The sequence below is a fragment of the Geotrypetes seraphini genome, chromosome 3, assembly GCF_902459505.1.
Source record: "Geotrypetes seraphini chromosome 3, aGeoSer1.1, whole genome shotgun sequence".
Lineage (NCBI taxonomy): Eukaryota > Metazoa > Chordata > Amphibia > Gymnophiona > Dermophiidae > Geotrypetes > Geotrypetes seraphini.
The window spans coordinates 144,288,016-144,304,819 of NC_047086.1; the positions used below are offsets into that span (position 1 = coordinate 144,288,016).

A 16,804-nucleotide genomic window follows, 5' to 3' on the forward strand; every position below is an offset into this window, starting at 1 on the left:
CCCTGCCAGGCTCTGTACACTGTCCTATCTCTGGTGGTCTAGTGGTAGGCCGGGACAGGAAGAATCCGTCCCAGCTGACTAACAATTTTTCACACACCCCAGTACCTTTTTTAATCATCCCCCGTAACTCCCAGTACCTTTTTAAATCATCCTCTCGTAAACAGTACTTATAAATTATCCCCAATATCTTTTTAAATCATCCCCCATACCCCTCCAATACTTTTGTAGTAAACAAATTTTTATTGTTGAAAAAGAAAACCAAACAGCAGGATAAACAATAAAGCATACAACTGCCAGAAACTGAAACAACAACCAGTAAATAGAGATGTCATCATTAATGCAGAGAAACCTCCCCCCCAAATCTGTCAGTTCTCTCCCCTCACCCCCCTTGCAGCGACTCAGGCATTGCCCTCAAAGAAGATCCAACCCAGCATCCCAGGGCCTTTGACTTTTATAGGCCCCAGAAGAAAGAAATGAAATGCCCTAACCACAAGTCTCCTAGTTCCTAGGAAAAAAAAGGAGAAAAGAAGAAAGATAGAAAGATCTGAGAAGAAGGGAGCCAGCAGGCAACCTAGCAGGCACACCACCGCCCAAAATACGGGCACCCACCCAACCCTGTAGGAATCTTCCCCCCCACCGTTACTTTTAAATCATCCCTCCGTACCCCCAGTACTTTAAAAAAAAAACCTTCCCCCACCGCCACCCCCTTTTAAAACACCCCATTGCACCTTTTAAAACACCTATCCCGCTGCTGGTGGTCCAGTGTGTATCCCTCCCTCGCTAGCAGTGCACAGGTCTGGAGTGCGGAAGTCAGGAGCAAGCTTTATGCGCTCCTGCCTGGCTCCGTGGTGCTATCTGAATGGATGCCATCAGTTCTCGTGAGAACTGATGACAACCATTCAGATAATGGCCGGGCCCAAGTGGGAGCACAGAAAGCTTGCTCCTGACTTCCGCGCTCCTGACCTGTGCGCCGCTAGCGAGGGAGGGATACACACTAGACCACCAGGTACTGCGGCAGCGGGCAGGAGGGTGTTTTAAAATGTGCAGCAGCAGCGTGTTTTAAAAGGAGGGGGCAGGGAGGGGGGTGTTTTAAAATGGTGGGAGTGGGAGGGTTAAAAATTGTATCTCGCTCCATAAGACGCACCGAGATTTCCACCCACTTTTGGGTGGAAAAAAAGTGTGTCTTATGGAGCGAAAAATACGGTAAATGATAATTAACAAATTCTCTGCATACAGTGTTATTTGTGGGGGGGGGTTTAATTTTGTGGTTACCATTATGTATTAATAAGATTATATTGTGTGTATATGAAAAATGGATGGAAGAAATTGCATTACAATTAGTACTATTATTATGGGGGTGGAGTTATGGGCAGAGCTTGGGCAGTGGTACTCAGTTGGTATTTGTTAGGCTTGGCAGGTACTTGGCTTGAAGAAGTTGAGAAACACTGGGTTAGTGGTTAGAGCAGTTGCCTCAGCACCCTGAGTTTGTGAGTTTGAGTCCCTCTGCAGCTCCTTGTGACTCTGGGCAAATCATTTAGCACTTCATTGCCCCATGTAAACTGCTTTGATTGTGTAAACTACACAGAAAAAGTGATGTGTCAAGTCTCATCCCCTTTACCTTATTTGTTAGAAGTGAAAGTTTTTTTTCTCTGGTTTTATTCCTAGAGCTTTGCCACTTACTTTGGACTGCCCTGGCGGGAATGTTTCCTGGGAAAATATCTCAGTGGATACCAGTGAAAGGATTTGTAGTCAGCAGAAGGACAGCTGTAATAACACAGCACAGCTAAGTATGAGAGGCTGAGGCTTTTGGGAACTATTGTCTAAAAAAGTTTTGGGGAGGAGGAAGGGAAAGGATTTTGGATTTAGCCCACACCTTATTCAGTTGTCGCGGCAGGTGAGTAACATTCAGATACACTAGATATTTTCCTGTCCCTGAAGGGCTCACAGTCTAAGTTTGTACCTGAGACAATAGAGAGTTAAGTGATTTGGCCAAGATCAGAAGGCACTACAGTGGGCTTCCCTGGGTCACAGCTCACTGCTCTATTAGACTACTTCCATTTAAATCCTGGCTGCTGGAGACATTTGTAGAGAAAAACTTCCCAAAGCCTATTATTTCTCTCTCTGTATCACCTTTTATTTTATTTGGAGTAAACTGATCTACCTGAGATGTCTTACAAGCAGTTCATACAGTTTTCTTCCACACCTTAGAATCCAGTTATGCCCATGCATGATGTATATTCTCAAAGTCTTATGAGACAAAAAAAAATTCTATATAAGGTAAAAGGAAAAGAGCCATTAGTTTTTTTTTCAGTGGCAATCACGTATTCTTAGAGAGCTTCCTCTTGTTACTAAGTGATCTTACATGCACAATGTAGACTATAGTTTGACCCAGGAACATGGATACCATATTACTTAGTCTTCAATACATGTTAAATGTGGAAGTGACAAGCAGTGACAATCTACCAGAAGCATATCCAGAAGTCCATTTCTGGGTGGGCCCATGCATTTCTTTTCTGCCTTCCTCCCCTGCAGTTTTAAAACTTAATACCTCAGCTAGTGGGGATGCCCAAGCCCCACCAAGCTAGATGCACTAAAAGTCAGCGATTGTCTTAACGATCGTCACTAAACCAGTTTTGACTGGTTTAACAACAATCGCATTAGCTGACCTGATGCAGAAAATGGCTCACTGCGTGGTTTTCTGCACGATCTCTCATTCTCCAATCCAACCATGTAAATAAGCTCATTAATAAGAAAAAATTGGCACAAGGAATGCCCACTCGGTCCTGCCCACAGAGGCCTTCTCCCTCCCTCCCTCCCCCCCAAAAAAAGAAAACCAAATGCAGGAGGGTTGCCCATTCCCTCCTGCCCCCGGCTACTCCCCCAGTACCTTTGTCTGAAGAGAGCAGGAGGGAGGCTCGGTCCCTCCAGCTCTGAGGCCCACCAATAAAAAATGGGCCTTCTCCTCCTTGGTCCCTTAGATGTATAAGCCAATCAGGGCGGTAGGCCCCTCTCCATGCATCATATGATGCACCAAGGAGGGGAAAGCCTGCCATTTTTGATGGGCAGGCCTCGGAGCTGGAGGGGCCGAACCACCCTCCTGCTTTCTTCAGACAAAAGTACTTGGGGGGGGGAGGTTTGGGAGAGCATCCGGTGGCAGGAAGGAGCGGGCATACCTCCTGCCTTTTTTTTGTGGGGAAGGGGGGCCTGGCATGGGGGGCCTCCATTGGTGAGCATCCCTCATGTCAATTTTTTCTCACATGTGGGGGGAGTAGGGGGTCGGCATAGCAGGAGTGAGTGGGCATCCTTCCTGACATTTTTGCTGCTGTGGAAGGGGGGATTGGTCCCAGGTGCAAGTTCGTGAGGGGATGTTGGGGAGGTCCATAATCGGCGGGGGTTGGGGGCTTTTTTTCTTTTTTTAATGAGACACTCACAGCATCTTTTTTAATGAGACACCCACAACATCTGTCCATGAAAAATAAATGGTCTCCTTCCCTGAACAGCTGAGTGGCAGGAGGCTTCCCCTTCCTCTCAGCTGTTTCAACTTTCCCTGCCAGCATGTGTGAGAGTTGCTCTCATAGCGATCGGTTGGACAGGAGAGACAGGAATTACAACAAACCTCCATGTGAATCGTTTGCATGCAAAGCTTTTAGTGCATCGATAGCTCTTTTAGAATTGGCCTAGATTCATTAACAATAGCGACTCAATCGCTGTTGGCCAATTCTCTGATCCCTCCTACCATATTTTGGGGGGAGTGCCGAAGGCAGGAGGGAGTCAGCATCCCTCCTGCCTTTTTGTTTGGGGGAGGGGCTGTTTGTGTGTGTGGGGGGGGGGGCTTTTATTTCATTTCTTTTTTTTTTTTAAATTGGCCAGATTTTTTGCGTGTAATACAAGCAAAATATCAGTGCCATTTTAAAAAAATGAACAAAAAACAGGCAGACCTGTCAGTTACTATGTTACCAAAATAATAAAAAACAGCACGCTAACATCAGAAATAGAAAATACATATATATACTAGTGTTTAAGCCCGTTACATTAACAGGTGCTAGACTAGATGTCTGTCTATCTTTTTTTTTCTTTGTCTCTCTCTCTCTCCGTGTACGCTGTCTGTCATTCTTTCTGTCTGTGTCTCTCCCTGGCCCCCTGTCTGTCTTTCTTTCTTTCTGTCTCTGTCTCCCTGGACCCCTGCCTGCCTGTATTTCTCTGTTGTGCCATGCCTGCCTGACTCTCTGTGACCCCTTTCCTATGTCCTTAGTGTCCCATATTATGTCTTTAGTGCCCTTAGTGCCTCCTTCCTATGTCCTTAGTGCCCCTTCCTATGTCCTTAGTGTCTCATCCTATGTCCTTAGTGACCTCAGTGCCTCCTTCCTATGTCCTTAGTGCCCTCAGTGCCTCCTATGTGCTTAGTGCCCCCAGTGCCACCTTCCTATGTCCTTAGTGCCCCATCCTATGCCCCCAGTGCCTCCTTCCTGTCCTTAGTGTCCCATCCTATGTCCTTAGTGCCTTCAGTGCCTCCTTCCTATGTCCTTAGTGCCCCTTCCCATGCCCTTAGTGCCCTCAGTGCCTCCCTTCCTATGCCCTTAGTGCCCTCAATGCCTCCTATGTCCTTAGTGCCCCCAGTGCCACCTTCCTATGTCCTTAGTTCCTCCTATGTCTTTAGTGCCCCCCCAGCCCCAAAGCCAGCCAGCCTGCCTGCCTCCCTCCCTCCCCCCTGTACAGTAGAACCTATCATTTTTCTATTCCTCCCTCCCATCCCCCTATGCAGTAGAACCCTTGAGCAGCATGTTTCCATCTCCCCCCCCCCCCCCGCCACTACCGCCGAAGTACAGCTGACCCCACTTACCCTCCCATCGCGAAAAGACCTGAAACCTCCCGGCTCGAGCAGCGGCCGCAGCACTCTAAACATGCTGCTTCGCGGCCTTCTACTGCCCGCGATTTCCTCTGCTGCATCACCGGCAGAGCAAATCAGGGCAGTAGAAGGCCGTGAAGCAGCATGTTTAGAGTGCTGCGGCTGCTGCTAGAGTCAAGAGGTTTGTCAGGACCGTGGAAAGGGAAGGGGAGGCGGCGGCAAGGGACTATGAGAGCCAGCCAGACCGCGGTTGAAGGGTCGGATGGGAGGCTCAACGGGGGATCGGGTGTGCCTGGGAGGGGGATGGGGGGGCGAAGACGACAACACTCAACCTCTCGCTGGGGCCGGAAAGGCTCTGGACGCGAGCTGGGAGGAAGACCAAGTTTCCAAGTTTTATTAGTGCTTGATAAATCGCTTATTAAATACCTAAGCGATGTACAATTCAAGTAAAATAGAAATACAAATACACTGACTTTTAAATTAAAAAAAAAACATACTGGGTTAACACACATGAAACATGAGGGTAGAGGGGGAAAGTTACAATATATTTGTAGAAGAAAATAAACATTAAAGGGAAAAATAATTCAGGGAAGGGAAAAAAGCAAAATTATGGGATATTAAACCTAGGGTTAAGAAAAAAAATTAGTGAATCTGAGAGTCATATGTTAAAAGCATCCTTGAAAAAATAGGTTTTTAAAGCTCTTTTAAAAGAAATGAGGTCCTTTATGTCTCTAATGTACTGAGGTATAGAGTTCCATAAGGTAGGGGCGATAATTGAAAACATGTCTTGTCTTCTAGTACCAATAATTTTTAAAGATGGAACTGTTAACAGATTGTTTGAAGCTGTTTGCTGAGGCTGCGGCCTCCCGGAGACTGCGTTCAGCTGCCCAGGAACCCTGTTACACTCTCGGTGCGCCTCCGGGTCCACGTGTACGGCCTGCACTGCACACTCCAAAGAGGGGAGCAGAAGGAACGGCGTGGCGACAGCGGTTTCTTTCGCTGTGAGTGAGGGGGGGAAGCTCCAGAGTGTTCCCTGCCACTGTGTTCTAAAATAGAATCCAACCACAGATCACACACCACAGCGGCATGGAACACGAAACCCTAAGTGCGCATGCATGCTTAGACTAAACTAAACTAAGCCTTAAGTTTATATACCGCATCATCTCCACGGAAGTGGAGCTCGACACGGTTTACAAAGCTTAAAATATAGGAAGAGAGAGGAGAAAGATTTACAAGAGCATTTGAAAAGAGGGGATGTAAACAGGAGAAGAGATGTTATATGTTAGAGAAAAGCCAGGTTTTCTAAGGCTTAGAGTTTTATTATATAGGATATAAGAAAGTGAGAGTATGGTTTGAGTATGCATGTGTGAGAAAGCATGTACTGTAGATGCCAGAAGCGAAAATCAGAGTTAGGGCCGCTGTGCCGAGGCCTTGGAAGTGAATCCTGTAGCGCCCCCTCCCGATTTCCCAGCAGCAGGAACTGTCAGCACAGGGCGGTGCGGTGCAGAAGAGGCTGCACTGCCGGCTACATGCAATTCGTGCTCGTTAACCTTCCAGCGGGCTCTAGGGCAAATCCAGCAGACCAGACCTGAGAGCAGGGCCTGAGCTTTTACATGACCCGTCAGCCCTGCATGTGCAGAAGTGAGAATATGATCCGAGCTGGAGCTTCCGAGCTGCTATGGCTTTCGTCGGTTCGCCTCTAAGGGGAGTGGGTGGTGCAGCCCGGTTTCCGGCTCTGAGTTCTTCTGTGTGTGGCGCTTATATGAATCGGTTTTATTCTTGTTAAGCGTCGCATGTTTCCCTTTGTAGGACGATCGCGGACAGTTTTCTCTTGTATTGTGAGGCGGCCGTGTGTATTTCCCCAGAGCGTGCGCGGCCAACCAGGCGCATGAGTATTGCCTACTACTAAAGCTAAAAGCTCTTTTGTAACTTGCGCAGAATAGCAAAAGAGGGGACCTGAAATCTGCGTGTTGAATTTGGTTTTCTGTAGTCTGTAGGGAGTAGTCGACTGGGTGCTTGCATTCTTCTGAGTGACATTAGTCTGCGCTTATTCATCTGCAGGGAATCCCAGGCACAGACGCACTTGTGTATAGGATTGTACCATTTTCAAATACTGAAATGTAATGAATGGTAGCCTCCTGCAAAGCAGCACCGGAACCGACACTCTCCAGCCCCTAAACCGCAACCGCTACTGTCCTGCCGGTCCAACAAACCGCCAAACGCGCCTGAAGCTGACCGCGCTGAGAAAGCTCCACAGTCACGCGCCTTCAGCCATCACGTGCGCCTCCAGCCCCTGCAAGCGCCGTGAGGTATCAATTAGAATGTTGCCACAGAAGCACACCTCACGGCGCTAGGACTCACGAATTTTCGAGAGCGCATGCGCGCTCTAACATTTTATTATTATTGATATATTTTTTAAAAAATCTATTCATTTTCATATCTTACAACAAGTGTATAATATTCAATCAGAGAATTCTTACAAATCACTTGACATTCTTATATATTATTATCAAAAGCATAAAAAAGAAACCCTCCCTCACCACCCCTTCCATTAGGAATCAACCAATTAAAACATATATCATACATCCCTATCCCACACTAATTATATTCTTATATAATAAAAAGGTGTTTAAAGTGTCTAATCATTAGAATATGTAATCAATGGCCCCCAAATCTTTTTAAAAGTGTTATAATTTCCTTGCTGCATAGCAAGCACTCTCTCCATTTTATAAATATGACAAACTGAATTCCACCAAAAGGTATAATTAAGTTTAGTATAATCCTTCCAATTTCCAGTAATATGTTGAATGGCAACCCCCGTCAGTATTAGCAAAAGTTTATTGTTATTTGCTGAGATTTGGCTCTTTAATCTCATAGATGTACCAAATAAAATAGTATCATAGGATAGAGCAAAATGATTTTCTAACAGTGAATTAATTTGGGACCAAATTAACCTCCAAAAGGCATTAAATAGGGACAGAAAAAAAGTAAATGATCTAAAGTCCCAGCATCTAAATTACAATGCCAACATCTATTAGACATAGAGCTATCCAACTTCTGTAAACGTACTGGGGTAGAAATAGAAAATATTAGCTAGTATACTTGATTTTTACAAAGGAAGGTAGTGCTCGGAAACATGGAGGAAAAAGGGGAACAAATTCCCCCCAAAAACCTTACCACCCAATCATTGCAGTACTTTCCAATTCACAACAGATGGTATCTTTTAGTGTACTGTAATGAAATAAAGTTGAAAAAACTTATCTTTAGTTATAAGCCAAAGAATTATAACTAAAGATAAGTTTTTTTCAACTTTAGTTCATTACAGTACACTAAAAGATACCATCTGTTGTGAATTGGAAAGTACTGCAATGATTGGGTGGTGAGGTTTTTTGGGGGAATTTGTTCCCCCTTTTTCTTCCATGTCTCTTTTTCTTCCTTCTTTTGTAAAAATCAAGTATACTAGGTAAAAATATTTTCTATTTCTGATGTTAGAGTGTTTTTTATTATTTTTATTTGATTATTTCACACTTCCTCATTAGAAGGAGTGTATATTTTTCCTCCATTTGTGTTTTTGACTTAGTAACTGTGTTAACCGACAGGTCTGCAGCAGTCGGGTTTTAGGATAGTAAAACCCGATTCAAAATAGCCAAGCAATTGTTAGTGAATCAATCGCTTGGCTATTTTGCATGGGGTTTTACTAATCTGCATGGGTGGATCGGAGAAGAGATTGATCAGGTAGCAGTTTAGTGGATCAGGTCGGGGAACATCGGTACAGGATCAGAAGGTTTAGTGAATCTAACCCTAAGTCCTCTACCTGAGCTCCCCATGCTGTCTAAACAGTAGGGAAGTCAGAAACTTGCTCTCAGCTGCTGATGCCAGCGCTCCCTGACCATGCTCAGTTCATGCTTTTAAGGCAAAGCAGAGATTTATATTGACACTCTCGTCTCATGGTCTAAATCAAGAGTTGGATCTGTGTTTTTATGATTATCAATCTGCGGTTTAATTAATAATTATGTTATTGTTACAATATTGTAAACAGTACCAGTAACAGCTAGCTGTTCAGACCTCTTTTCTACTTCTAGAATTACTCTTTATCCTCATAAAATAAAGTAACAAAAGGAAACAGAACAAGCCCCTCCATTTCATGAATCTTATGCCAGCCGTCTAGTGTCAGAACTCTGATGTATGAGGCAGAAAACTTGTGCACTTATGGGGAAAAATTCTGATTATTTTCTTGTTAAATCATTTCAGCTTTGCTGTGCCCAGAAAACTCACTATGTACACCTGATGGCCCTGGTATGTCCCAGTGTCTGTGTGCTGCTGGCTTCCATGGCTACAAATGTCTCAGGGAGGTGAGATGATATGAGAGGGGTGGGAGGGTAGCAAGTTACTAGTGTGAATTGATCTGCACATATTTCACGTTCTTGTGCTCTGTTTTGTAATTATAGGAATGAGACTGGTGAAACATGATAACCTTGAAGCGCAATCATAAGGGAGGGAGAGTGGGGGAAGGGAAACCCTGGGCTTTCAGGAAATTCCCTGTATTTTCCAGTGGTGTGCAATAAGACTTTATTTGCAACTAACCAGAGTCTCTAATAACCATTCTAATCCTCTCTCTTTTTTTCTAGCCCAGTTATTGTAATCACAGTTCATAACTGAAGTCTAGTAACATTGTAAAGATCAGTATGGTCCATCTAGTCTACCCAATAAAGTGGCTAGAGTTGTACCTGACCCCCTATGCAGGTTACATCCTTCTATGTCTTTTTCTGAAGTGTAAACATCATTTTAATTTTGCTTTGATTTCATTTTCTTGCTATAAAGAGATTCTCTGTTTTTATCCCTTCCTGCGTTTGTTCCCAATAAGAACATAATAGCATACTGAGTCAGACCGATGGTCCATCTGGCCCAATGCCCTGTTTCCACAGTAGCCAATTCAGGTCACAAGTGGCTGGCAAAAAAACAAATAGTAGCAACATTCCATGCTACCAATCCCAGGGCAAGCAGTGGCTTCCCCCATGTCTGTCTCAATAGCAAACTATGGACTTTTCCTCCAGGAACTTATCCAAACCTTTTTTTAAACCATTTTAACCACTGTTACCTTACCTCCTCTAGCAATGCGTTCCAGAGCTTAATTATGAGTGGAAAAATATTTCCTCCTGTTGGTTTTAAAAGTTCCTCCACTGGGAAGGTACTCCAGGCATTCACCCCACTCCCTTCCATGAAAATGGTTGCCCCTAAGTTTACCTCCTTGCAGCTTTATTTCATGTTCTCTAGTTCTACAGCTTCCCATCTTTGAAAAAAATTGTATTTGTTCATTAACTTATTTATTAAATTTTCTATATCGTTCTCCCATGGGAGCTTAGAACAGTTTACAAGGATTTATTCAGTTACTCAAGCATTTTTCTCTGTCTGTCCTGGAAGCTCACAATCTATTTAATGTACCCAGGGCAATGGGGGGATTAGGTGACTTGCACAGATATCCCAGCAGAGTAGTAGGTCAACCTAGGGGGCACTGCAGTAAATGTCGCATAAAATGACCCAGGTACACGTCACATCATAACCTCCTTACATTGTGTGATGGGTGGTGGGCCCTCCAAAACCTACTGAACCCAACTGTATACCATCTCAATAGCCCTTATGCCTGCAGGTATCACCTATATGTAGGTATAGTAGTTTTGGGGTGGGTTTTGGACTAGTTAGAGTGGGATATGGGCTTGTGTCCCCTTCAGTATAGTTCACTATACTTACTCATTAGTAAAACAGGTTTAGCCCTGGATGTTTTCTTCAATGTTCCATTAGTACAGAAAAACATCTAAATCATAAGTCTGGTTGGCGGATAGGAAACAGAGCATGGGGGTAAATGGACAATACTCAGACTGGAAAAGCGTCACGAGTGGAGTGCCGCAGGGTTCGGTGCTTGGGCCCGTGCTCTTTAACATATTTATAAACGACCCGAAAATTGGTATGACAAGCGAGGTGATTAAATTTGCTCTCCCAGAGGCTGTTATATTGGAAAACACTCTCCGGGGATTCAAGACAAAATTAGACAAGTTCCTGCTGAACCAGAATGTACGCAGGTAAGGCTAGACTCAGGGCACTGATCTTTGGCCTGGGGGCCGCCACGGGAGCAGACTGCTGGGCACGACGGTCCACTGGTCTGACCCAACAGCGGCAATTCTTATGTTCTTATGTTCTAATTCCGCCCAAACATGCCCCTTTGAGATTTAGACACACTCTGGACAAACAGTATAGAAAACCATCATAAAATGTGTTTCAAAAATGACAATTTGGACGTTTTCAAAAACGTCCAAACAATCTCTAAATAGATATATCTGTATTGATGTGGGCTCTGTCTCCTGATCTGGAGGGGGGATGAGTTGTTTAAATAGATCAGTTGATTTTGGAAAGAATAAAAAAATAAAATTAACTGTAATAATATAGTGTGGCGCAGTGGTTAAAGCTACAGCCTCAGCACCCTGAGGTTGTGGGTTCAAACCCACGCTGCTCCTTGTGACCCTGGGCAAGTCACTTAATTCCCCCATCCCCCCATTGCCCCAGGTACATTAGATAGATTGTGATCCCACCGGAACAGACAGGAAAAAATGCTTGAGTATCTGAATAAATCCGTGCAAACCGTTTTGAGTTCCCCTGGGAGAACGGTATAGAAAATTGAATGAATGAATAAATAAAAAAATAAATGTAACAACAGATTTCAGAGGGTGCATTTTACAGTTTAATCGCAGGGTTTTACTGTCCCACAATAACAGGTATTGCTATGCCTTTCTTCCATAGCAACCAATAGCAAACTGTATTAAGAACATAAGAATTGCCATACTGGGACAGACCAAAGGTCCATCAAGCCCAGTATCCTGTTTCCAACAGTGGCCAGCCCAGGTCCTAAGCATTTAGCTAGATCCCAAGTAGCAAAATAGATTCTATGGTGTCCTAGGAATAGTCGTGGGCATTGCTCCCTCTAAGGAATGGCTGGGTGCATGCAGATTTTTTTGTGTGAGCAACAAGTTCTAAAAAACAACAATTTTTGATCCCAGGATTAGCAGTGTATTTCTATATATAGCACAAAAACCTTCACACATATGGTAATTGATTTAGTTTAATTCATTTTTTATAGTTTAGTTTTATTTGAAGGTCGAGTCAATATTTTTGTGAGTGACCATGTAACAACCGTGCAAAAATGTATGAGCGATTGTTCATGCGCTCTGCTTAGAGGGTAGGTCTTGGGATGGCACTGTACATAGCAATCATTACATTTCATAGTAGAAGTTACAAGAAAAATTTAAATACATATTTGAATTGCTAAGAACCAGCCCCGCAGAGCTAGGAGTTTGGTCAGCACTAGGTAGGAGTACATGGTGGGGAAAGCATGCAGACCATGACATGTGAAATTTATTTCCAATCCCTTTGTGTGTCTGTTTCATTTGCATGTATGCTGCTGACTGCATATTGATTCTGTATGAGTTGGTGACTGACTGGGCAGGCAGAGAAAAGGTGAGAGGCAGTTTGGGAGAAAAAAACCAACCTAAGGCATATCAGTCTCTACTGCAGAAGCTGGAACTACTTCTCTCATAGAAACACATTAATCCATTTTTGAGTTGGGGGAGCTTTTTACTATTTCTCTTTTCATTCATTTATCTGCCTTGCCAAATATAGCTGCTTTTCATTAAGTGTGCAGTTATTTTGCTCCCAGACAGACAGGCATTCTGGACTCCTTATTTATTTCAAACATATATTGGGTTGAAAAGAATAAAATCAATTTATGTGGTAAGATGGATTGTCTGAAAATTGCCCCCTCCTTGCATAACTAAAAATATGTGCAGCATTAACTATATTAAAAGGATGCATTTCTGAGATATATCTAGGTCAAGGGGAAAATAACATGCATAAATTTGTATTTAATTACCACTACTACTATTTATAATTTCTATAATGCTGAAAGGCATGCGCAGCACTGTACTTTCAACCTGTAATAGATGATGCCTGCTCAGAAGAGCTTACAATCTAATTAGGACAGACAGAACAAGTGGGACAGATAGGGATTGTAGAGTTTCTGCCTGCATTTTTTCTTTGAGGCTTCTACAGCTGGTGTCATGGTTCTTTCAGCGATACCACCCAGACAGCTGCAAGAAACGTATTTTCCATGGAAAAAAGTACTTGCCCAAAATTAGAAGAGCCAAATGTTCATGGGTACTTTGTAGACGTTGCAAGTTTCAAAACAAAAGTAAATGTGTATGTTCATGTTGAAAATTGGGGCAAAAGCTACAGGTAAGAAGTACTTATGGATTTATTCTCAATAATGAACCATTTGAAAATTGCTTCCTTAATAATCAGAGAGAGTGCTGAATAATCCCTAATCCACATGAAACCTTTCGACCTGCAAACAAGGGAAAGGATCTGGCTATTAGCAATTTCTGCTTCATTTAAAAAAAAATAAAAGGAAAATGAGGTACTTTTATTGGACTAAGACCCTCTTTTACTAAGGTGCGCTAAGCGTTTTAACGCGCTTTTAGCATGTGCTAAATCAGTGCGTGCGCTAACCGCTAACGAGTCCATGGGATAACATGCACGCTAATATTTACTGTGCGCTTAAAAGCATAGCATACCTTAGTAAAAGAGGGGGTAAGTTAATGTTTTTGACTAGATTTTGGAGGTCAAAGCCTTTGTTATCTCCAGTGTCTTGCATATTTTATATATTTCTCCTAATTGTTAATATGGCCGCTCTTGTTTTCTTTCCCCTAGGGCTCTTTCCCCACGATCATGTTTTTTGGGATTCTGAGCTTTGTGACAGCCACATGCTCTCTACTGCTCTGGTGCACCCAGCGCTGGAAAGTAAAGAGCTCCTGACACCTTTGTTCCAGGTCACTGAATGCAAGGGGATCTTGGGCACATCCCTCCATTCTCCTACTTGACAATGCTCTGGGCGATGAACTGATGCTCTCAAGCTAGGTGGCTTTCTGGGACTACTCCTGGTGCTATGCTAATAGACAACATTCTTTGAAGTGAACTGACATTGCCTGCTGCAAACGGGACCTGAAAGACAATTTGTTGTTTATTTGATTTTATTTAAGAAAAAAAAAATGTGCTTGTAGCACTGTGATTGAAAACTTTTGTTACTGGGCACTGTAGCCAACTGCCCACTAAGTTGAAACTGGTACAATTGTATATAGCACTAAACTCATTTTTAGGATTTCTTCTGTTTTACTGAATGAAGAGTAGAGGGTTAACCATGATGTGCTCTCCTCTATGAGGTGGCAGCTAAGGAGTGATTCCCTCTTTCCAAGAACATTTTCTTTTCGTTCCATGCTTGTCAGGGCTGGCTCAAGGAATTGTAGTACCCTGAGCCAGTTTTGCATCAGTATGCACCCCCCCCCTCCATTTTCTAATATCTCTCGCTCTCTATCTATTTATATTTATATTCTTAACCCCACCTGTGATCTGGTATATCCACTGGTAATAAAGGGCACCAAAATCACAGTCTGTCATATCTCTATTTCTTCTCTTTCCCTCCTCCCAAAAAAATTGGCCCGAATTGGTCTTCCTTCAAACTCCTAGCCTTCCCTCTGCCATTTGCTGAAGGCTCTGGGCTGATCGTAGTACTACTACAACTTATTTCTATAGCACTACTAGATATACGCAGCACTGTACATCAAAACACAGAAAATACAGTCCTTTCTCAAAAGAGCTTACAATCTAGTCAAGACAGACAAACTGGACAAGAAGGTACATCAATACACTGTGCTCAGGTGGGGGAATTACAGAGGGAATGATAAGACAGATATTGGTGCTTAAAAAGTGGGTTGGAGTTTGGAATAGAAAGCATCTTCTGGAGTACTGCGTCCAATATTGGTCGCAATACCCATCGCTTCAATACCAATATACGTAAAAATAATAGAAGGTCTAGTTGCACAATACCTCACCAACTCCTGTGATATTGAATGTACTGTAATTCTTCTCTATTACCTGTAATTAACACTTCTCCTGTAATGTAATTCTACTGGAAATGCCCAGATATCTACTTTATTGTAATCCGTGGCTATGTTACATCTGCTGCGATATTGAATGTATTGTAACTCTTTACTGTTACTTGTAATTTACTCTTCTCCTGTAATGTAATTCTACTGGAAATGCCCAGATATCATCTTTATTGTAATCCGCCTAGAACCGCAAGGCACAGGCGGAATAGAAATCCCTAATGTAATGTAATGTAACTACCTGGAAGACCATAACCTACTCCACCCCTCACAATCAGGATTTCGAACCAACCAGAGCACAGAAACACTACTAGTAACCCTACTAGACACAGCTCGCCAGCACATTAGCAAAGGCAAAATGATATTGATAATCCAACTTGATCTCTCTGCAGCATTTGACCTGGTCGACCACTCCATACTATTACAGATACTTGATTCCTTTGGGATCTCAGGCAAAGTCTACAACTGGTTCCAAGGATTCCTCAAATCAAGAACCTACAGAGTAAAGTCCAATAATATCAAATCAGAACCATGGTCCAACCCCTGCGGAGTTCCACAAGGATCACCTCTATCACCTACGCATTTCAACCTCTTTATCTCCTCCCTTGGAACCACTTTAGACAACCTAAATGTTACATCCTTCAGCTACATGAGAGAGACTTACAAGATCATGAAGGGCATAGAGAAAGTGGAGAGGGACAGATTCTTCAAACTTTTGAAAACTACAAGAACGAGAGGCAATTCGGAAAAATTAAGAGGGGCAGATTCAGAACCAATGCTAGGAAGTTCTTCTTCATCCAAAGGGTGGTGGACACCTGGAATGCGCTTCCAGAGGGTGTGATAGGGCAAGGTAAGGTATTGGAGTTCAAGAAGGATTTGGACAATTTTCTGAAGGAAAAGGGGATAGAGGGGTATAGATAGAGGGTTACTATACAGGTCCTGGACCTGGTGGGTCTCCGCGTGAGCGAACTGCTGGGCAAGAGGGACCTCTGGTCTGACCCAGCAGAGGCACTTCTTATGTTCTTAAGTGGGCTTTGAGTCTGGATTTGAATACTGCTAGAGACTGATCTTGACATATTGAATCAGGCAGTTTGTTCCTGGGCATATGGTGCAGCAAGGTCAAAGGAGCGGAGTCTGGAGTTGGCGGTACAGGTCAAGGGTACAGATAAGAGATACTTATCCGACGAACGGAGTGGGGGGGGGGGTGAGAGGAGAGAAACTGAAGAGCTTCAGAGCGAATAAACGTGTAGGTCAGTAAGAGGAGTTTGAACTATATGGAAATGGATAGAGAGCCAATGAAGTGATGTGGCGTAGCGACATTGATGGAATATGAGGCATGCAGCAGAGTTCTGAACAGATTGAAGGGGAGAGAGTAGTAAGTTGCAGTATAGGCAAGAGATGATGAGTGTATGGATCTTAGCAGTGTGCTCAGAAAGGAAGGGTCTTATTTTAGTGATATTGTAGAGAAAGAAATGACAGGTTTTGGCAGTCTGTTGGATATGTGAAGAGAATGAGAGAGATGAGTCAAAGATTATATAGACCGTTGATATGAATATAGAAGTCTGAAGGTACTTTGGGGGGGGGGGGGTGTTGAAAGGAGGAGGATACTAGACTGCAGGCGCAGTAGGGGAGGGAAGAGAGAGGGAAAAATGCCAGACTCAGATATTACCAGTACCTTGAGCTAGTGCTTCATCTGGTCTGTAGGTTAATCCTGTGTGCTTGCAAAATTTAATAAAATGTCCCAGTAATATGCCCTGCAGCAAATATAACACTTGACATCTTTCACTCCCACTACAGTTAATAAAAAATATTGTCACAAAAGCCTCATTGTACTGCGCCACCCCTTGTTTAGGGTTGTATAACACTCCACTGCATTCACCATTTCTGTATTTGTAAGACCAAAGCATTTAGCGAATGTAATTCTATGCTACAAGGAGATTAATTTGGGGTCTCGGTTTATTTCAAGTCACTA

General features: G+C 43.3%; 1 protein-coding gene across 2 annotated transcripts in view; it reads left to right on the forward strand.

Annotated features, from left to right (window-relative positions):
* ATRAID (all-trans retinoic acid induced differentiation factor) overlaps nucleotides 1-14,529 on the forward strand; it is a 55,811-nt gene extending 41,282 nt beyond the window's left edge. Inside the window, exons 6-8 of one of the 2 annotated variants that reach the window (XM_033939147.1) lie at nucleotides 1,666-1,787; nucleotides 9,098-9,198; nucleotides 13,601-14,529. In XM_033939147.1, coding sequence (XP_033795038.1) covers nucleotides 1,666-1,787; nucleotides 9,098-9,198; nucleotides 13,601-13,705 — 328 coding nt within the window. In that variant the 3' untranslated portion in view covers nucleotides 13,706-14,529. The remainder of the gene's footprint in view (nucleotides 1-1,665; nucleotides 1,788-9,097; nucleotides 9,199-13,600) is intronic. The other variant, XM_033939148.1, reaches the window with a different exon arrangement.
* Nucleotides 14,530-16,804: the final 2,275 nt, after the last annotated feature.